The sequence below is a fragment of the Gouania willdenowi genome, chromosome 8, assembly GCF_900634775.1.
Source record: "Gouania willdenowi chromosome 8, fGouWil2.1, whole genome shotgun sequence".
In the NCBI taxonomy this organism is placed as follows: Eukaryota; Metazoa; Chordata; class Actinopteri; order Blenniiformes; family Gobiesocidae; genus Gouania; species Gouania willdenowi.
The window spans coordinates 3030392-3053475 of NC_041051.1; the positions used below are offsets into that span (position 1 = coordinate 3030392).

The window sequence follows — 23084 nt, forward strand, 5'->3', positions numbered from 1 at the left end:
GTATGATACCTGATGTTGCAATTGCATTTTTTCTACTACCTCTGATTTGTAAAATTGCTATTTCTCTTATTCATCATTGGTTTAGAAATGATGATCGCTGTTAGCTGTGACGCTGCATTTATTCAAGTGGATCAGTTCTTAGGATCAAACGCCATTCAGTTCATTTGTGTTGAAATGGGTGTTAAAGGAAAACAGTAGTTCTGATGTGACGAGAACATGATCTGTAAATGCTGATTAGCTGAAATTTCTAAAATAGCGATGCCCAAGGCTAAAAATACAAACATTTAATTACTCAGCTTTAGACCAAACACCTAATGCACATTCAAGTGAGGCCTTGTTTATCACTTCATATGTGAAGTGGTTAGCATGTCTGCCTCACAGCAAGAAGTTCCTGGGTTCAAGCCCTGGGGTGGACACTTGGGTCTTTTCTGTGTGGAGTTTGCGTGTTCTCCCCGTGCTGCGTGGGTTTTCTCCGTGTACTTCCTCCCACAATCCAAAAACGAAGACTGTTAGGTTGATTAGAGTCTCTAAATTACACATGGTAATGTGTGTGTGTGTGTGTGTGTGTGCGTGTGTGTGGTGTCCTGCGATGGACTAGCACCCTGACCAGGTTGTGCCCCCGCCTGACGCCCACTGAGACCTAGAGATGGACACCAGCAGTGGTTATAACTAAGTCCTCTATTGGAAGGGTACTACAAATTCAGTAGTAAACTATGTTGTTCTCCAAGGTTGGTTGGTTGATTGAAATAACATGTAAAATCTAAGCTTTTCAGGTATAAAACTTGACAGAAGTACTCTGAAACTACTTGTAATGTTTAATTATAGAGATCACCTCAGGTCTCATTACTTTTAGCTCAGAAAGCAGCAGAAAAGTTTTCATCCTGAGGTTGTGAATGTAACAGAAGAGGATTTAACACCTCTAACTGAGGAGGAAATTGGTAATGGTGTAGCACTGGGCCCGTCACTCTGTTTGGTGCCAAGAACTACTTAAACAAAACACGTTGAGCCACTGCCAGTAAGCTATATTATTATCTTCATTCCAACTAATTGCCAGGCCAAACAGCGACACATATGCACGCGCAGGCTTCAGCCACTCATCATTAGGGATTTTAGCTGTAGTGTGCCATCCCTGTTGTCATGACAACCAGGCACCCATTTTGGCTTGGAAGCTGTCGCATTGAGTTAGAGGGATTTTTTCAGAGGGATGCAGCTTTAAAGGCTTTTTAACGGTTTGTGCATCGTGGAGGCGAGCGCCGACACGATAAGACCGGCCTCAGGCTTCAGTCGTTCCTGGTTAGCCTCGTACACCTCCAATGACTTCTTTATGAAGCTGGTGTTTACATACTTGTTTGTTTGCACCTAACAAGTGCATCAAGACGCTTGTAATGGAGTGTTGTTCCCATTAAAGGGCCATCAGAACCAAAGACACACACAGGACTGCAGTAACACAACAGTTTCATCCTCACTCCATTAACATTGCAAATCCTCTGGAGGTATTTTTATCTTTAAGACCATTGGGGCTGTGTGCGAGTGTGTGTGTGTAGGAAGGAGTGCGCTCGCTGATTGTGTGTATGCGTGTGCGTGTGTGAGTGGGTGTGCCGTCAGCTAGCAGGAATGCATGATACCGCCAAAGCTAAGATGGCTGCCAAACGCTAAGATGGCTGCCAGGTTTCCACAGAGCGACAGTGCAAGGGAGAAAAGGAGAATCACAGACTGAACAAGTCTGAAAGAAATCGAGGTTGAAAAATCCTAAAGACGGGCTCTTTGCTTTCAGCAGTGCGAGTGAAAAGCATTGTGGGAAAGCAGAAAAACGCATCTCAGTGCGATGAGACAGATTTTGACTGTTTTTGATTATGTAGCCTCAGCCCACAGGGGTCAATAGTGCAGCAGTTTATTGGCACCTTGCACCACAATGCCACCCAAGATCAGGACGCTGATCTAGCCTGAGACCACGTAAGGGTTGGGGCGTTCTAGTATGAGCTGCAAGCAGCCGCGCTCTGCTGTGAGGACTTGGCCCAAGACGCCCTTAAAGCCCAAGGACTGTGAGGGTAATTGGCCTGAATGGTATATATGACACTGCCATAAAATTCTGCATGACTGCATTACACATTTAATGTAGAATGGTGCACAGTGGGCCGAGCCAAACAAGCTGAGGCAGGCAGCCCTCTGCCCACTGGTCCCTGTAGGTGTTAAGGTAAACACTCACCAGAGATGCTCAGGGATGGTTGTACCAGTCAGCAGCAGAGAGGCTCTGCTCCGTGTTGGTTTTATGTGATACGTCCAGTATTCACTGTTGGATTCCAAGGCTAATTAATCAACAAGGTAGGACAAAAAGTTTTAATCAGATAAAAACATAGCGTAGAGCCCATAGATCAGTAGGTTGGCACTGGAAAACCAGTTTTTATCTCCATTGTAAACACTCTCTCATTGGCATTGTCAGAAACGTTTTGTGCATTGCATTGTGGGATATGGAGTCCTGTAGACAGATGCATAGAAGTGTTTTTACTTTATTCTTTGTGTGATTTCTTGCATTTGCCCCCAAAAATGAATTCATAGTGACCTCCCAACACATTTCTGGTGTTTGCACTCATTGAAAGTTGTAGCAAAACAATGGCTGATGTTTCTTTTGAGGATTACAAGGAAAAGGTCTGACGGAGTGATGTGATATCACGAGGAATAACGGGAACAAACTAGGACAAAAATAGTGTCAAACGGATCATTGTCGTCTTTGTCTCGTGAAAAGAAACACAAGAAATCAGAGATCAGAGAACAAAAGATCTCTACCAGGTTTAGTGAATAAATCAACATGTTCAACAGGTTACGAGAGAACTCAAAAAACTTCAATCACAAACTGAAAACTTTAATATTAGAAACTAGGGGTGAGACAAAACACTAAGTTCACGATACAATACACAATATTGGGGTCACGAGATCGATCTGATATATTTGGGGGTGCAAAACCATGTTTTTATCTGACATTGAGCTCTGTTAGTTTTTCAACTTTCAGACTGAATATAAAAAGTAAACGATGAAAGAAATAAGCCTAAGTATGAATTGATGTATTAGAAACACAAGGTAGCGAGGTCTCTGCTGCATCAATAAAAAAACATGATCCTTTTACCCCCTGAGGCACATGTCCATGACCTTCTTAAAACATGGCCTTGACCCACAGGGTGAACCTACAGTGTACTTACAGTATTAGATATTGGTGTTGATAAAGGGTTCTTTATTAGAGTTGTTCACTTCAGGTATTACAGCGACGAGTGGGATTCCTACGTATATTCCTTATACTTTGTGGTTGAAAGCCTGATCAAACCCAATCTGCCCCATGTTCAGCCATTACAGACTAGAGGCCATTGCTGCTGTGTGCGTTTTCCAGGGAGCTCCTCATCAGGTTTCTGCCCACCTGACTAACAATCTCCTCTCTTTGCTTTTTTCTTTCTCTCAGAGCAATCAGGACAATCAGACAACTCAAACCAGCAAGGAGAAACAGACGTCAAGCCCCCCCCTAATGGTAGGTTTGTGAGACTTTGCATGATCGTACTCATTATTATGTGCACAGAGCACATGCCTGCCTGAGAATGTTTGACATAGCTGCATGTATGTGCGACCACACGGCTTTGTGTGTGTGTGTGTGTGTGTGTGTGTGTGTGTGTGTGTGTGTGTGTATGTGTGTGTGTGTCACAGATTTGGTTTTGAGTTTATTATGGTAAGGAGAGCCTGATGGTACTGTAAGCGTGGGGGCTGCACAGCGTTGTGGCGGGCCACTCATAAATCACACTGACGTTATTGGAAGATGGGAACCACATGGCCGCTGCCGAGCCGAGCACTGACCTCATGCGCTGTCCCTGCTGCGGTTAAACCCCAGGAAGGGATAGAGCCGGGGAACGAGAGACGGAGGGGGAAAGGAGGGAATTACCAAAATAAGAGCAGAGGGAGTAAAAGGAACAGGCAGTGATGGAAGGGTGGAGAGGAGGATGAAATAAAGAAGGAGAAGACGGAAGGAGGGGTTTGGATTTAGAAACCACTTAACCCCCAAGCCTCAGGACATCTTTTATGAGCACTCTTTATAGTCTTGGATGTTACAGATACGAGCATTTTAATGTCTCATGCACTTAAACTTCCCTCATAGACCCAGAGCTCAGAACTCAGCTGAAAGATTCTCCAAGTACTTCCAGAAAAGCCTCTTTATCGTCCCAAATCTGAGCAGCGGCCAAACGCTAGTCAAACATTTATCTTCCTTTCAGACTTGTTTGCTGTTGCCGTAAACTTTAAGTGGAAATATCTCAAGTTTTAGAATCTGAAATCCCCTCATCCTTCTCATGATCGCCGCTCGTTTATCATTTAGACCCTGGTCCAAACTTGGTCCTGGAGGCCTGCATGAGATAAGGGGGCCTCATCAGATTCAAGGATACGTCTAAACCACGCAGGACTGCAGCCGTCCAGGATGCATAGAACCGTGGTCCTTTACTTCCACTTTAACAGAGTGTAAAAAACTGTTAAAGTGGAAGTAGTATCAAACAAAACAAACAATAATCATTCTAAACTGAAGTTTGATCACCTTTAAAAAAACTTCACAGATCTTTCCTCACTTCTAAAATAAATTGGAGGAGAAAAGTGTTTGTATGAAACATATCCAGGAACAGTAGTGTGATAGCGTTGTTAACCTTTATGAGGTGTAAGAAGTGCTCCCATTAACGTGACCAGTGTTAGCATAGAAAGCTCATGCTGCCAGCCCATGACACTTTGTGCTAGTTTGCTTTTCTCAACTCTTTTGTATGATCACACACATTTGCTCATGTGTGGCACCTGCACCCCCACACCCTCTTTTCTCCTGCTCTGTCTTTTTCTGTTTCTCAGGTCACTTGAGTTTCCAGGACTGCTTTGTGACTTCAGGGGTGTGGAACGTAGCCGAGCTGGTTCGTGTCTCACAGAGTAAGTCATGGTCGTCTGAGCTTCTGCTGATCATTGAGCTGATCATCACTCGTAATGTTCCTTTAGTCCTGTTGTCACTCTCTCAGTGCAGGACTTATCAAATACTGTATGTGCCTGCTTAAAGAGACAGTACGTTGTTACAGACATACAGGGACTACAGATACAGACAGGGACTGAAAGTTGTAGCAAAACTATGATGGATGTTTATTTTGGGGCTTACATGGTAAGATCAGCTGAAAGTGAATGTTTCACACAATGCGTTGTTATGGTAACCCGGTCTCAGAGCAAAATGTGTAAAAGCAACGTTTGTCTACAAACAATATTGTATGCATTTTACATATGAGGCTCTTAGAACGTAAGATGATTAGTTTCTTCCACCCAGTCTTTTCAACAGGCTGACGTCATGTCACGTGACTGCTGACTCCGCCCCCTGCCTGCAATGAAAAACATGGCAAACATCTCGTATATTTTAGTGGCAAATTGCAGTATTTCAAAATAGATTGTGGCTTTATAATTGTTTTGACGACATTTCTAGTGAGAAATGTACCTTTAACTTTCATAGTATCCTATCGGTTTATGTATATGATCCATAGTTTGTTCGCTTTGACGTACATTAATCTTGTTTTATACTGTTGCTATGCTGTTGCTAGCACGCTTAGAACTTACAGGAAGTGATGTTGAATTACGTGTTTACTTTTGAAAACCCTGAATTACGTGATTTCTAATTTTTTCACTATCATTATTCTTATTCTTATTATTATTATTATTATTATTATTATTATTATTATTATTATTATTATTATTATTATTCATTCACATTTGAATATATTTCCACACCTCGAGACTGTTTGAAACCTTGTAATTACGGAACAATGTAAATAAAGATTTTTTTCTTAATATTGATTAGATTATCTGTTCATTTTGTGATTTTACCTGTGAGACCATTTAGTATTTTTATTTTTTTTTAATTTATTTTTTTCCATGTAATCACAAAAATGTTTTAGATTTAATTACAAGATTGGGTTTTAGGTCAGGATTCTGTTAGAGGTTCATTGAATAAAAGTAAATTATCTGTATAACGCAATATTAATTTTGGCAAAGCTTTTAATTTTTCTTTATTTATTCTTTAAGGGTTTAATGGGGAACTTGGGGACGTTATTTCATTATGTTCGTGCATATATTGACAAATAAAAGTCATTGTGTTTAAGTGAAGGCACAACATGTTTTTATTTAAAAAAAATATATAATAATAATAATAATAATAATAATAATAATAATAATAATGATAGTAATAATAATAATAATAATAATAATAATAATAATAATAGTTAAAAATTCATAATTCACATAATTTAGGGTATTAAAAAGTAAACGCGTAATAACACGGTTAGTTCTAAGCGGGCTAGCAACAGCATAACAACTGTAATTATCTTACGTTCTGAGAGCCTCTAATGTAAAATGCTTCCAGTATTGCTTGTGGACAAACATTGTTTTTACACATTTTTCTGTGAGACTGGGTTGGATATGGTGAATCACTGTCCTATATGTCTAACAACAAATACAAGAAATCGCTTTAAGAATGAATTAAAAACACTTATATTCATCCAAGTGTTTACAGTGGAAATCAAAACAAACATTCAGCTTCTATTCCAACCTTCTACATTTGTTTGTGAGAAAATGATCTTTGATTTGATCTATGAAGCTTACACTATGGATTTATCTGTATTGATCTTCTTCAGCAGCTCTAAATAAGCAGTTGTAGGCGGTGATCATAAAAGCCCCATCGTGAGCAGCTCAGTCGCAAGAAAACCACATGATTTTCTGGCATGTGCTCGAATCTATCTCACACGTGAAATATTGGATGTTCTTTAACTGTTCTTAAAAACAAGAAAAGTTGTTTATGTTTTTTGACAAAATCCAGCCAATGGTTGTCCTCCTCTGGGTGTCTGTAAAGGCTTTCAGTCATCACTTTATTGCATGTCTGCTAAAATGACGAGTCAGCTTGACTTATTTCTTCCGATACTTTTAACCTCTTATCCAAGGCCAGGGGAGTTCATGTGGACCTGTTGGATCAGGGGAACATCTAAAGCATACAGGACAGGGGCTCTCCAGGACAGCACTTTTCTTATAGACAGACCTTTAACAGATTATTTACTGTAGTTTGATTATGTAAACAGGGATAAAGTCTATATGATTCACTCAAACTTCCATTTATTCCATTAGTTAAAGCTAATATCTGGAGTTTCTGAGAAATCTATGTTTATGTATGATTCTTTTGAAATGTAAAAACATACCTAACTAGTCTTTTATTATGGTCTACTGCTGGTGGCCATTCATATACATTATTGTATATACAGTAAGTCCCGCCTACGTCCTATAGACCCCTATAGGCTTTGATTTCCTGTTTTTGAGACTGTCAATCAAAGTGAATGTGGAACTTTGCACGGACACAACAGGAAACAGGTAAATATGATTTTGGCTGATCTAGAACTATATCAATGTGACCTGATGCTACCTTGTTATGTAGATTGGCAGCGGCAGTGGGAGGAAGTGAGGCTGTTTAGGGCGGGACATCGAGATGTTTTTCAGAAACTCCAGATATCAGCTTTAAGCTAACATGAGATGTCATGAAGTTTTTTTTGTGTCTGAAATGTGACTCTCTAGAGCAGCATGTGATACCTGGTGAAGTGAAGAAGGAGATATGCATCAGTATTTAAACCTGTGTTTATTCTTTAGCTCCCGTGGCCACAGCGACTGGTCCCAATTTCTCACTGGCCGACCTGGACAGCCCAGGCTATTACAACATCAACCAGGTGACCCTGGGAAGGCGCTCCATCACATCCACACCCTCTACCAGGTAGCCTTCAGAGACCAGCACAGTAAACCCCCAAACTTCACTAATTCTTTTACTCTCTGAACATTCTAACCTCTTTAAACTTTGTCCTGCTTTGCTTTTTGACGGTGATGTTCCTGCGTACACCTTCTCGATCACTAATCCTCGTCCCTAACATTTCTCCCACTAACGCCTCCGTTTGAGTTCATGTCTTTCTCTGCTTTCCCTTCCCTTGTTCCTCTCTTTGTCCTTTCCCCGCTCCTCTTACGCTGCAGGACTGAAATGGAGCTTTATGCAAGTCTCCCACGGAGGTAGTTACACTCATTACCAAATATCTCTCTTGATACTAATGCAACACAGACCCCTGCCTCTCACTCTACACAAAAACCCACACAGGCACGCTGTCGCTATGATGTGCACATGTTGTATATTCACAGCCCCCTACTTTATTTTCATTGGTCACAGACGTAGCAGTTCATAAAGATCTACAAACACACATTACGACGTGTTCCAGCATCGCTTTCTCCTTTCAGTTTTCTCTCCATGTCTCCAGTTGTAAAGCTGTGTACCCTTTGCTAAAGTTGGTTTTTAGCTTTAAATTTAAGTTTCATCCCTGACCACACAAATGCTTATTGATGCATTACATAAATGTAATGTTAAACTGTGAAAGACTGCCTTTGTTGAATGGTTTTAGGTGTAATCTCTACAGCTGAACACTCGTCTTTTTACCTGTAGCTCATATTTCTGTTTTCACTCTTAGCTCCAACAAGCGCAAGTCCATTGATGACAGCGAGATGGAGAGCCCGGTAGATGATGTCTTCTATTCGGGTCGTTCCCCAGCTGCGGGCAGCAGCTCCCAATCCAGTGGTTGGCCCAATGATGTGGACGCAGGTAACCCTCCGCAACTACCCAATCAGATTTCTGCACACTTTAACCCTGTCTCTCTGAGAGCCAGACGATGGTCCAGATCAATTCAAGTACAAAAAATGAGCATTGAAAATCACGTAAATAAATTTAATTATGACTTTGAGATTGTAGAGTCTAGCATTTGTTTGCATCACTCTGTCCTTCATCAACAACATAAGTAAACCTTGCATTCAAATACCTACGTTGTTATTTTACCTCCTACTTTCTTCAAGTTTTCAAACAATCCAGTGTCCTGGAGGGTTGTAGCCCTGCAGGTTTTAAACATCTGCCAACCCACAGCAAGGAAGTTTGAACAACTCTGGAACTTGACTGAATGGATGAATCATTAAGAACAAATTATAGTTCCTGGATTTATTAAGTTTGGATGTTACTGATAATTTCATTCATATTTTAATTGATTTACATGAACTACAGTAAACTATTGATTGTTTTATTAATTCCTATTATAGAAAAAAGGAAGAAAGTATCAGAAAAACCTAAAGATGTATTTTAACCCAAACTGAATTGAAATGGACCAGAATCCAGAGCTCGCCACCATCTCCCATTGTCATTGTGTTGATCCTCTTCCTGTTCTTCTTACCTCACTCTTCCCATTCACTCTTCCTTCATTCCCAACTCTATTCAAGACACGTCACTTTAGCAGCAACAAGTTACAGCATCCTTTCCCACATGCACCAGGGACTCTAACTAAAAAAAACAAACCTGTCTTATTCTCTCAGTGGGTCACACAGTTACTGTATCAGTTGGATGTTTGCATGACTCATCAGTTAAATGTTTGCCCATACTCGAGCAGTCAGGGTAAAATGAACATTCCTTTGTGGTGTTACATGACAAACTCCAGCGACTGGGACGGTGTCTTTCAAACGACGCTTTGCTTCCACGTTTCCATGACAATCACACTTCGGTTACGATGAGCACTAGACAGAAATAATACTGGTCTCACAGTCACAGACTCGACCAGAGCCTGATTCTCACTTGCGAGCTGAAGGTGGGAACTCAAACTGTTGTTCCTCATCAGATTTGAAAAAGGAAGAGGATGTGGATAATGTCCTGCCCGAATGTTGTTTAAGGTGTTTACCATGAATGTATGTAATGTACGATACATAAAAAGAATAGTCAACCAAAACTACAAACACAGCTCTACTGAAAGACTTTTATCATTAACCTTTGCAAAGAAAAGCCCTTTAAACTCACGCTTGTGGACGTAATAATTTCTCTGGGAAGTGCAACAGTCACACAACTCCAACTGGTTTCATGAGTGGCTCAGTCCGTCGGGCCATGGATTGGGAACTGGAGGGTCGCTGGTTCAAGTCCCGGTGCGGACAAAAAAAGCGGAAGTTGGTCTGGTAGCTGGAGAGGTGCCAGGGTACTTCTCGAGCACTGCCAAGGTGCCCTTGAGCAAAGCACCAAACCTTAACACTGCTCCCTTCATTGTAAAAGCAACTTTGAGTACCCAGAAAAGCGCTACATAAAATTGATGTATATTAATAATAATAATGATGAGGTAAAAGTCATTCGATGGTTGCCATGGTACTTCCCCATTGTAAGGCGTCTTCCTCGTTCAGCTGAGGGCATGTGTAGATCTGTAGTAAGATAGACGATAGTGGCATCCAAATACTGCACTAAAGTCCCATTTCCTCTGTTACATCAAAATCCTGGTCTTCTTAAGAATAACGTCATAACATCCAAGGAACTGGATGACATATAAGTTAGCACTAAAACGTCAGATTGAAATTATATTTCACCAGACTCTCTATGGGAGTGGAAATACAAAGCGTTAGCCTGATGTGATGATTTGTTTGTTACTAATTAGCATCAGAAATGTTATTTAAATCCACTTCTAGCCTCAAAGTTGAATAATTCAGCTTTAGTGCATTCATGTGATGGTTGTTTATCACTTTAAAGAGGACATTTGGCACTATAGTTTTTCTTTAGTGTCCTATTATTAGATATGTTTAAAATACACACTAAATTGTTTGTGTGAGCATTGTGTAAGTGATGTTCACATAATAATTCACATAATCAGGGTAATCTGATCACTCAATGGGAATATCTATAGTTTTGTGCCTGTGTAACTGCACATAGTGACTGCAGGAAGAAGATGAAGCTACTGCCACTCGTTTAAATTAAGTCTTTAATGCAGGTTCATGGAGTTGGTGTAATTATGAGCAACATGTGTTACAATATTTGTCACACAAACAATTAGACAAAGTACGATGTGTAGTGAAATGTACCAGCACCAGTTCCAAACAATGTATACATTCATACATACATATATATATATTCAGTGAAAATCCAGTTCTAATCTAACTAAAAGTATAACTTCTTTTATTCCACATTATTATAACCTAAAATACATGAAAAAAATCTGCACTTTTATTTTCTCTTTATAATTTTAAGCTTTTTGGTCAGGTTTTATTCCATGGGCCACAAATGGTTCTATTTATTCCTTCATTTGCCGAAGCTTTACAAATGTCCTATTCACAATTTTAGAATCTTATTGACTTTTCTTTTAGGGAAATTATAAATATTATAAGCGCAGAGCATTCGTTCACAAAGATACAAAATAAAACAACAGTTGACAGTTTTTCCTTTTATTTCAGCCTCTGCTAATGTCATCCTGACGACTAGATTTAAGACTGAGGGGCCATATTTGGCCCCTGGACCGTCTTCGACACAAGTGGTTTAGATGATCGAACAGATATTAATGTCCGTTAATCTGATTCAACACAAAAGACAGTTTTTGATATTTTTTTTATTTCTTAAAGAACAAAAACAGTCCCTTTCAAGTATGTTTCAGATTTCACACAGAGCCTTTTATTCCTTTTTGCTCTGTTGTTATTCATTCATTAATAAAAAAAAACTGTCTGATAATTAACTTTCTCAGTTCTTAATAATCTAACATGATAAATGTGATCCTAAAGAGGGTTGTGACATCTATTAATTATGTGTTGTATTAATAAGAAATAAAAACAACCATTCATTTAGACCACCACCATTAAAAAGCAGCTGTTTATCCTTTGAGGATAATGAGGTGTGAAGGTTAGCGTTGAGGGACACTTCTTCTACTTCTTCTTCTGAAACCCATTCAAAGATGGCACATGACGTCCTCTAAAAACAGGAAGCTGTAGTGAGTTAACTAATTCCTTAAAAGTTGAGCAACTCCTCTTGGTCAGATCCGCAGATGTCCTACATTTGTTTCCATTTCGGTCTCTCAGTCATGTGCTGCACACGATCGGCAGCCGTAAAACCCTCCATTTCCTCCTGCTCTCGTATAACCACTCAAGCATTGGATGAAAGCACTTCTAGTCCTCATTAGAAGTGTCATGTCAAACGTGGTTACGGTGCACCCCATTCATACATACTGTATATAATATACTACATATTATTATGTCTCATGTGAAGGAGAGCCGTTCTGTTATTAATTGCTACATTTGAATACACTCACAGGTTTGCTAGCATCATTCCCATGCACTCACAGTAATGCTGTAACCGTTATGGACATTCTGTAACATTCCCTTCCTTCATCCACAACTTGTTTCTCTCCCTCATTTCTTTCCATCTCTTTCTGTCTCTTTGTCCTTCCTCCATTGTTAACGCTTCCCTTCTCCCCTGTTTGGCCTTTCAGTGCAACACCATTTGGCCAGTGTGCAGGAGAGGAAGATTAAGCATGAGAGCGATGGAGTGCAGTTTCCTTACCATGGTTAGAACAACATTAAACATTATACTGTGTACATATGTGTACATTGCTCTCCTTTGGCTCAACACCACCATCAACCTTTACGTTTGTGTTTCCGACTGTGTGATTTCTGCACTTGGTGTTGAGCTGTTTGTCCTCTCCTCTCCACTTTACTCTCATCCATCTCCTGTGGCTTGGTCTTTGGCTGTTCTGCTGCTGGGTGTGGTTGTGTTTCTACCAGATGTCTGCCGTCGTCCACTGTGGGTTAACCAAAGCCTTTTGGTCGCCCAGTTGCTCCACACCATCCGCCACCCGTCAGCTTTAAAGACGCTGCTGTAAATGTGTGAGGGAGATCTGTAGCCTTTGTGTTTCTCCTTCAGATTGTGAGGCTTGAATGTGCATAGTGACGTGATGAGGATTAGATGCTCTGTCAAGGCATTTTGTATTATGGGATGTGTGGAGATGCATTGAGAAAGTGTGATGATTAAAAACAACTTTGTCCCTATAGAGAATCAATAGGGTAAATAAAAATAGAGATGATAATTAATTGTATGTGGCAGAAACCAAAATTAAAGCTTCTCTGATTTACATGCACAGACACACGTAAACACACACACACACACACACACACATCACCAATCTGGAGAGGAGCAGCGTTCCGGTCCAGATGGCACCTCCATGTGTCTACAGCGATGAGAGCTGCTGGGTTACAGCAGACATCTGTTCTGGTGGTGGTGGTGGTGGTGAGGGGGGCTGCTGCCTGTGCCTGCTCTGGAGGTGCATCTCCTACCTGAATGAGAAGCTTTGAGGCAAAGCAGGGGGTCATGTGACTGATAGTGAAACTCTGCTGCTGAGCTTCCTGTACGTCTGTGACACTGACTGAGAATTCAAGCTAATGCTGTGATAAGTGTGCTGTCCTGTTAGTGTGTGTGTGTGTGGGGGGGGGGGTCCCTGCTTTCCTCTTCACACACGTCTCTTGGCTAATAACTTGCGTAGCTGCTGGGTGATGAAAAACAAACAGGACTGTGTGTGTGTGTGTGTGTGTGTGCACGCACAGAAGTGGACTGGCTCTGATATTTAAAAGATAAATTTGTGTGGCCGCCAGCTTGTTAGCGTAGCAAGACTACAGGGTCATGGGAGCAATTGGCTGCCGCTCTGCTCCAGCCAGTTTGCCAGGACCGGGACATAGAAATAACGCTGAACAAACAACTGCGTGTGTGTAGGTGGAATCGCAGAGCGCGCACACACACACACACACACACAATAGCAGAGATTAAGAGAGAGATCAGAGTAACTTCTGTTGGCTTGCTCAGACAAAGCTTTCATTGGGCATCTGGGCCTCATTTGCTGATCCTCAGCGAGAAGCTGCATTGTAGCAGATAACTCAGCGAGATAGAGACTAATTTGGGAATATCACAGGCTAAAAACAATATGTATATTTCAGGGCTGTTTATGTATAATAGGCTGGCTTTAATTGAAGCTTGTACAATCACTCCTGTGTGCGGCACGGAGATGTTTCAGCCAAAAAAGCTCTTTGGGCATTCTGCACTAATTTATTGTGTGCATTCAAAATATAGATTTGTTTCATTTTAAACAACAAGTGAGGAAAAAAGCAAAATAAGTAGAATTGTGAAAATGTATTTGGCTTTGTCTCAACATCTTTGGTCTCAGATTGAAACCAGAAACGTGGTTTTGTCATATCTTGTCATCATGGTCTTATTCGGACACACAAACACACTAATTCAATGGGGGGGGATTAATGCACACATGCTTTGCAGGGATATGTGTGTCTTCCAGTGTTATCAGCACTGGCTCTCAGATAGGTGGTGGGTATAGTTCTGCTTTTTCTGAGCCCATTTCCCCTCATAGAGATGAATAAAGTCAGAAAATAGTAGAGGTATGGAATTGTTTAAAGGCATCTTGGCCTTCATAGATGGACAGAGAGTTTGATTTATTCAGTCATCTTCTCCACCAGACGTGCCGTATCTGTAGCATCAGAGCCTCCAATCTGGCCATGGTTTTACAAGAAGGAAAGTTTACACAGAAAATGTTGATCAGTGAAATAGAGCAGCTCACAGCTCTGTTTCAGATGTCTGTGATTGAATGTTTTGCACTTCAGTATCAGTGATTGATAAATAGGGTTTGAAATGCTATCATTTGAAAAGGCTTTCCTCCATTTCTTTCTACGTGGTTCACAAAAACAGAACGTTGTTCTTGTTCTCAAGCTGCCTTCAGATGACAGCTGTGTATTTATTATTTTTAAGGGTCCGGTTCCTAGGGCAGTATAATAACACAAACTAGACCAGCATCAGACTTCTGCATGGCTCATGTCCTCTCCAAGCATATACAGCACCTTTAAACTCAAACAACATCCTGGGACAGTGCACAATCTCACACATGCTGTTCCTTCATCTGATTTTCTACAGTTGTCCCTCTAAAGCCATCCTCCTTCCAGCAATCTTCTTTTGAAACAATTGAAGCACCGTCATCCGCTGCCTACTAGCAGGTGTTTTGATGCTTTCTTTCAACTTATTGGCACTGAAATCAAATGCAGCCCTCTGTCTCTTTGAAGTCATAGACGGCAAACAATGCCTGTGTTATCTCAAACATCTATCACACTTTTTAAATCCTCCTGAGAACCATAAATTGTGTACTTTCATTTAGTGTTTAGTGATTTCCTGTGGCATATCTACTGTAGTAGACAACTGGATGGTTTTCCTAAAGAAAATTAGGTTAACTTAATCAATAAATTTGATCCTAAATACCAAAAAACATAATCCAAATAAAACGTGTAACTCTAACTCCTGACATAATCAAGTAGGAAACCCATCACCACCCCTTACTAACCGACCATGATCAAAATCAAAGAATTGTATTTAAAAAGAAAGGAAAAGTGTTAAAAGTAGTGTAAGTTGCTTTCACGCTGATTGACTGCATTTGAATTAAATAACCAACATACTATTGTCGGAGGTGTGAACCAACAACAACTTGCTGCATTTGTAAATCCCCATCAAAATAAAATCAACATATTTTAAAAAAAGAAATCTTTTGTTGCCAGTGATCCATTGTTGATAGCCCTGAGGCTAATCCTTGTTGAGACTTTGTGCCTTAGTTTATCCACTAAGCAAGTTGGGCGTTGAACAATAGGAGAAGTGAAAGGCAGTTGCATGGTTAGCTAAGTAAGGAGTTGAATTGAAACAGGCCTTACAGCCTTTATCGTGCAGAACAAGAATAAAAGATGGTTGGAAGTTCAGTTTAAAGGTTTCACATCATGAGTTCAAATTATCCAACAGAATGGAGTCCTGAAACTGAAACCAGATACTGTACTTCTATCAGTCCTACATGGTCCAATTATATTGATTATCCACATATATGGTATGTGTATTTTAGCATTTCATTGGTAGTAAATAGATTTTAATGTGCTACAAGGACATGAGTACATTTAAATAATAATAAATAAATAATTTGGTGTTTATCAACACCAAGTGCTTTTCTGCTTTGGATTTAGCTTTTACTCTTTGGTTCAGTGTCTTCACTCCCTCCATCTTTGCATGATGTCACACAGTGTGCCTTGCTTAACATAAGTGCTGGCATCCACCATCTTTCTATACTTATCAGTGCCCACACAAGCACAGCTGCAGCCGTGGTATGAGTGCTGTGCGTGAATAAAGATATAAAACATGTCCCAGTGTTGCATTGGGAAAAACAAAGAGAGAAATCTGCTCAGTTTGATTTTATAAGCTTTGCTCATAAAATCTATTTCCACATCTCTTTGGGCCATAATGAAATCTCTGCAGTTTTTATTTGAGCGTGTTTGTTTTATAAGTGTGAATATTGTGTCGTTGAGTACATTTATGAGCTTGTTGCTCACCAACTTTGTTTATTGCTGTGTTCGTTCAAGCAAATCTGAAGCAAACAAAACATGGGTTTGGAGAGCAGTGATTGGTTCTTTGTGTCCATGCAGATGTACTTTTCTATACTCTTTATTCTCTTTAGAGATTTCCATCTTTTCAAGAGTTTTTCTTTCAGTGCTCTTTCAACTTTGTGGTTTTTCAGCTGAGGTCAGATACACCATTGGTGCTACTCCTTAAACCCCTGAAAGTCCAAATTGTGCATTTGGACTTCCCTCAGCGCCAACCACACAAGACCTTCATCACTGAGGAAAGCCTCTTTTATCTGTAGCTCTCCCACTTTTGGCCATGTTTCTTCTGCCTTGGTAAACGGGCTCTGTACTTAGTGTGCATGTTCCTACCAAACCAAGAGCTGTCCTGGAACTGTTCACCTTGGCAGACATTTATAGACAAAGGGGAGACACTTTAGCATGTTAGTCTTCTTCTTCAGTCTTTGTTGCTGGCAGTCGGCCCAGAGTTTTGCCACCCAGCCTGAACATCTTGAGCAAGTGTGTGTCTGTGTGTGATATTTCAAGCTTCCCTTTATGAAACACAATATGTCTTCACTCAGTGACATGAAATACCTATGTGTCAGATGTGCAAAAGTAGCCATAACATTGATGTAGCAGCAGAGCTAAAGAAGTGAGCATGGCTCTGAAACCAGTCCATCCAGCATCCCATTCTTTCAGGATCAAGTCATCCTTTGAGTGAATGGGAAAATGAAGTATTTGTTTCTGTTGCAACCTCCAAGTCTGGCACAGGTTTGGCTTTGGGATTAACAAGTATTCAACTCAGTTTTGCTGTTCTTGAAGAGTGGACGATGGAGCCGTTCTCAGGACTCTCATGCTTGTGTTTGTTAATCGCTTCTTCTAGAAGCTTAGATTCTCAATTGGTCAGGTCTGAAGTAGTCATGGTTCTTTCTACCTGGCAATGTCATGTTTGGATTTAATGTTAGCAAAAACAAATTTTCTGGCTCCAACGCAACGTTGTATGGCATACTATTAATACTTTTACAAAGCCATCTGATAAAAGCAAGAGGTGTCCGAGCTCTGGCTTTCTCACGATCGCTGTGTTTTATAAAAAGCAGACATGTTCTCATAGGGTGATTTTATCATTAAAACATTACCTTTGCCTGCAATGACTTCCTTAGACCACTGTTTGTACATCTTAAGTGACCATAGCTACAGTTTATGCTCAGAAAAACAACTATTATGACACAATCCAACTATAATACTTTAAAGCTTTATTTGGTAGTGATCAGCTACCTTGATGCAATGTCAAATCAATAGTTTTGTAAAGCTTACCTGATGATCAGTAATTGTTAGAGATAAGGTAATATTGTTGATTCTGTTACTGAATAGTTTTGTGTTTTTTATTGACATTGATGTTGTTTCTGTATTTAGGATTAGCCAAAAATCCAGAATTCCTTGACCAATTCTAAGTATTCGTTTTGGCTCAGTCGTTGTGGTTCCATGGTTTGATGCATTTCCCCGTTCTCCGGCCCCAAAGTACCACCCAACCCTGCCCCCAACTCTCCCCTTCGCCTTTTTCTCCAGCCGTCCACCTACCTCCATTCTGAACCCTTTTTGCTGCTTCTAAAGTCCGTACGTGCAACCCAGACCCCATCCCTCAATCGGGTCAACATGATACAGGATGCACACATAGTGTAACAATCCATCTGTATGTTAAGCCAATCAAACAAATCAATGAATGAATCAGTTGATCAATCCATTGATTTCAGCGAGTCATAATCATTTGATTCATGTAATCAAATTTAAAGAGTCGAAGATAAATCATTTATTTTCTTTTTTCAAAATAGTTAACGTAAGGAAAGCAGCCTTGTTTGATTTAAACCTCGTCTCTGTTCTGCCATTTTGTTGATCCCCTTTTGCCAGGACTCTCGTCGCCTGGTCTCTTAAGAAGCCGGGGAAATTCGATTTCAGCGCACTGTCCCTCCCAGACGAGGTCCCCCCGCATGGCGTTCACCCCACCACCCATTGCCAATGCTGGCGGGAGTGAGACCAGGTGAGATCAACCCAGCTGCCAACCCCTCCCCCACCCACTACCTAAACCCCAACCCCAATCGCCCTTCCCATCCCCAACTCTTGCCAGCCCCTCCTCTTCTCCCTTTTTGCCATCTCCCAAAATGCATCTCTACCCAACCCCTCCCCCTTGTGGTTTGGAGGTGGGAGCATTGTCTTTGGGAGATGAGGAATTACCAAAAGGGAGAAGATGGTTAGCTGTGCAGGTTTGAAAGCTCCTCCTCTTCCTTCTTTGACTTTAGTAGATTGCAAACGCACCTGGAGGTGTGTTTTGTGATGCTTCTCTGCTGGTGTTTGGTGGACGGTTGGTGGTGGTGGTGGTGGTGGTGGTGGTGGTGCCTTTTTGTGTGAGCAATCCGGTGGTTGGTTGTTGCTTGTTCTGTCAAGTATTTCATGTATAACATTATGACTGCTCGTTAACCTTATTTTATCTTCTTTTACATTTGACTTACCAAACCACAAAGAGACCATTTGTAAATAAAACATAATTACTGGTACTCCTCTCTCTTGACTTTTCTGGAAATTAGTTTTGGTTTGCAAAAAAATAAAATTTTATAATAAGACAAAAATAGTGCTTTTTAATTTCCATTATGAGTTAGACTAATTGAAGTCTAACAGTTTAATAAAGTTCACTATCCTTTATCCACTACGTGACTCAGAGTTCTTGGTCTCTTTCTCATCAGGAACATTATTTTTAGTCTTGCTACAGTTGCATTTTTTTTTCTTCATTCAATAGTTGACCTTCGCGTCTTTAGTATTAAATACAAGTCCCAAGCTAGTATTTTGGGACACTGATACTAAAAGTCGCTACTCTAGCGAAAAGCTAGCTTATGTAATGCCAGATTTTTGTAAGGCATCGAAGGAGAGAAGGAATTTAGTAAAAGAAGCAAGAGTCCATTTTTGGGGTTCCCAGGTTGAATTATGGAATATGGATCTGTAAAAACGCTGTTATTCTGATATGTACTTACTTTGACTTGTTTTACTTGACATTGTGTCTACCTTCCATGTTGGCAGAGATGGAAATAAGCTGCTCTGACTATCAATCACAGCCAAACCTCTGAATGTAAATCTCTACTGTCTTCATATTATCACCACAGTACAGATTGAGCCTGAGACTTTCACTTTTCTCCCTGAAAAATGCACGATTGTGAACCCGTGAAATAGCACATGGAGATAATTGCCCATGTGCTTTAGCTCTGAAGGCTACATCAAAGGATTTTCAAGCCACCGAGCAGATGTGAGGCTATGAGGTTGACCGCTGTGTCATTAAACCGTCCTCGGCGGTTGTTGACAGACCCGATGCCTGATGAGATGAAGCTAGAGCAAATCTAATCTCCTCACACAGTTATGTATGCTATACGTGTGCACAGACACATGTGTCCTGTTTATGGGGGCACTCATTGCGGCGTGCAGTTGTAACTTACACCAGTGGGTTTTGTTTCTTTATAAACAAACTGTAGCCGTGTTGACCTCAGAGCTGTTGGCACGTCAGTGTGCTGCTCACCGCAGCGTGAGTGTTGGTCGTGTTCTGTGTGACGGACAAGATCCAAGAGGGTTTAGGGGTTGTAGAAGAGGGATCAGTAGTGAGGCATGCTGGGAGCAGATGGTTTTTGTGATGGTGACCAGAGTTGGTTTCAATTGAGTTAGTCTGTTTTGCCTCCCCTGCTGACTTTTACTCCTAGAGAAATGTGCATTTTTTTTAATGAAATTACCAACCAAACCGACACTCAAAGACCTTCAAAAGTTATCTTGATGTTCTTTCCATGTAAATGATCATTTAAATCTTAAAATGAATTGCATGCTCAAGAAAACATCTGGATGGTTGGCATTTTTTAATTGCCTAATGAAGGTAGTAATCGAAAGAAAAGACAAATATTTTATCACGGCCCTGATGATTGTCCACCCCTGGATTTGGCTGTGCTAGCTGACTGATTCAGAGTATTTGCAGTTCACCTTTTTAGAAAAAGAAGATAAAGCTTACTTTATTGTTACATGTATACAGGTGCATGATTTAAGATATTTATCTGCATTCAACCCACCCCTAAGGAGCAGTGGGCAGCAACAGTGTAGCACCGGCGGTACATTTGGGAGTTAAGGGCCTTGCACATGGGCCCACAGATGTGAACCCACTAAACCTCCAGTTACGTGATCTGCCTCTGTTTCCATTAGCCCAACACTGCTCAAACTGGTCAAGGAACTTAAAAGTGCACTGACAAAACTTTTGTAAGCTTTATTTTGAAGGATCCAAGTTGAAGGAGAAGTAGGTGTGGCATCCATAGGGGTCCACATTGGTGTGGTTATTCACCACATTAGAAAGTAAATGAGAATGTGTGATGAAGGCGAGAGAAGAAATCAGTGTTTTAGGATTCCCCAATGCGCTCATTCCCCCTCCACCTCCCCATCGTTGCCCCACCCCCCTTCATGCCCCCTGTGCATTTGGCCTTCACCCAGTCTGTAATGGGATTAATGTGGGTCCATAAGAGCAGGGTGACGGCTTTAGGTGCGAGCTGGCAGCCTGGCATGGGAGCAGGGTGCTGCCTGGCTCAGCGGCATGGGCTCCTGTGTCTGGGGGGCAATGCAGCTCAGTTGGCACCCTCGCAAAGTACACACACACACACACAGAATAAAATCAAGTCTCAAACACTATTGGCAGGCAGTCATGGGCAGCTGGGGATCTGGATGGGATGAGGTGGGTGTCAGACTGGCATTATAAAGAAGAGAACAGGCTTTTCTTTTTTTTTTACAAACAAGGAGAATTGGTGATGGATACAGGTGTGACAGAGGGGGCTTTGTGTCTGGTGGGCTTTGGCTCAACTAACTGCCCCCCACCCACTTCATACAGTTATATAACTCACTTTGCAGTGACTTTGTCATTCTTTCTCTTGGTAAGGCTAAAGTAGATATGCTGCAAAATTAACCTGTTTATTCCTTGGAAGTGACCATATAAAGCTGAACACAGACTTAAATAGTAATTTGCACAACTCGGTTGTTCTGTCATAGGAACAAAATGAGTCAGATTAAAAAACAGCTTTGCCATTTGAATGCCAAGTTGCATCAACGCCAGTGATTCACACCCTCAAAACAGCACACAGGCGTGCAGGCGTTAAACTCAGCTAATTTAAGACTCAATAATCTCTTTGTGTTTTCCAACAAGCTCTTTGGATCTGATTTCAATTTGCAACACTATTGTCTGAGAAATAGTGAGTATACGGGTGTGAGTTTGCATTGTGTCGATTTGTTTGTAGCGTCTCTGAGTGTGAGCATCAGGATAAAGTGAGTGTGTGAATCTTTTTCATGAAGCAACTGTGCTGTCTTGAGTTGATCAGAGTCTTCTGGTTCATGATCTCGTCCGTGTGTTGTGTTTGTCTTTTTATTTCCCGCTCTCTTTCTTTTCATCCACTTGTATTCTTCTAACTCCGCCTGTGTTTACAGGAAGTCCTCGTGCTTCTGCTTCGGCCTTGCACTTCCCATCTCCCTCCATCATCCAGCAGTCCAGCCCCTACTTCACCCATCCAACCATCCGCTACCACCACCACCCTGGACAGGATCCCCTGAAGGAGTTTGTGCAGTTCGTCTGTGCTGACGGCTCAGGGCAGGGCGCTGGACAGGTAGGGAAACCCACCTCCATTAATGTTTGAAACATGCAGATGCTTCAGCTTCACGTTTAGCACGTGAACAAAGATTATGGTCTAAAATGAGGTTTAATTGAACCCCTGTAATATTAAAATCACACAATGTATATCCTCATTTCTCATTTTTTTCATACATCATTTGTAGGGCTACTACTTCCTGTTTATGGCTACTACTTCCTGTGTAAGAGAATACAAAAATAGAAAAAATAAAAATCTTAGGTTGAAATGATTAGGTATCACTGCTACTCGTTTCAGCTTATCCACACACTTAAGGTTTTATTTCACTTCATCACTTCACTTCTTACTGAATTGCAGATCATCCTCACCAATATCAAGGGAAGCTAATAAATGTTAAAACCGCTTGTCATATGTGATTTGTGTGTCTTCTTCTGTGTCTTATGATAAACTAATTGTAAGCTTGTTCTACATCATTTCACATGCATTTACAAACAACGTTCTGAGAAGAAACCTTTCAAACAGTCAAAGAGCACACAAACATCACATCGATTAATAATTATTCAACAATAAAGTATTTTCTCACGAAGCTCAATTACTGCAAACAGTAAATGTCCTGTGTAAGACAATTCTCTCAGACAAAGATCGTCATAGAAACCTGTATGTCTGAATATTTGAAAGTCTAGATCAGAGAGTGTTTCAACATGTTTGGCTTTGAGAAAAATAGGTGTTGACACAACAGATCAATCAGAAATGTGCTGCACTTACCACTTTATTAAGTACACCTTTCAGCTAAAAGGGCCAATTAGAGAAATACTTTTCAAATTCTGTGTGTATTGACATGTAAACATGGATAAGATCACAGTTTGGTGTAGAAACTGGGCATTAGAATAGGAATGAAAGATGATTATGGACACTGCTGCTGGAGTATTCACACACAAAGAGCGGGCAGAGAAGGACGAATTGGTTCCAGATGATAGAACGGCAACTCAAAGAGTTGCTGGTTACAACCAAAAGAAGATAATCACTGAGCATTTCAACTGTCCATCGTTATTGCTGAAGACCACAGCGAGTATCACTCCTGACATTGAGACTGGTTTACGTAAGCTCACGAAAATTGATGAAAGACTGGAGAAACGTTACCACACTGAGAACATTGAGATGGTCGGAAGTTCATGCTGCTGCTGATGG

General features: G+C 40.8%; 1 protein-coding gene across 1 annotated transcript in view; it reads left to right on the top strand.

Annotated features, from left to right (window-relative positions):
- Positions 1-23084, top strand: part of nfixb (nuclear factor I/Xb) — a 163290-nt gene that overhangs the window by 126758 nt on the left and 13448 nt on the right. Inside the window, 11 exon segments of the mRNA XM_028455212.1 lie at positions 3449-3514; positions 4861-4935; positions 7672-7792; positions 8044-8079; positions 8529-8659; positions 12324-12398; positions 18160-18174; positions 18177-18217; positions 18219-18251; positions 18253-18289; positions 21739-21914. Coding sequence (XP_028311013.1) covers positions 3449-3514; positions 4861-4935; positions 7672-7792; positions 8044-8079; positions 8529-8659; positions 12324-12398; positions 18160-18174; positions 18177-18217; positions 18219-18251; positions 18253-18289; positions 21739-21914 — 806 coding nt within the window.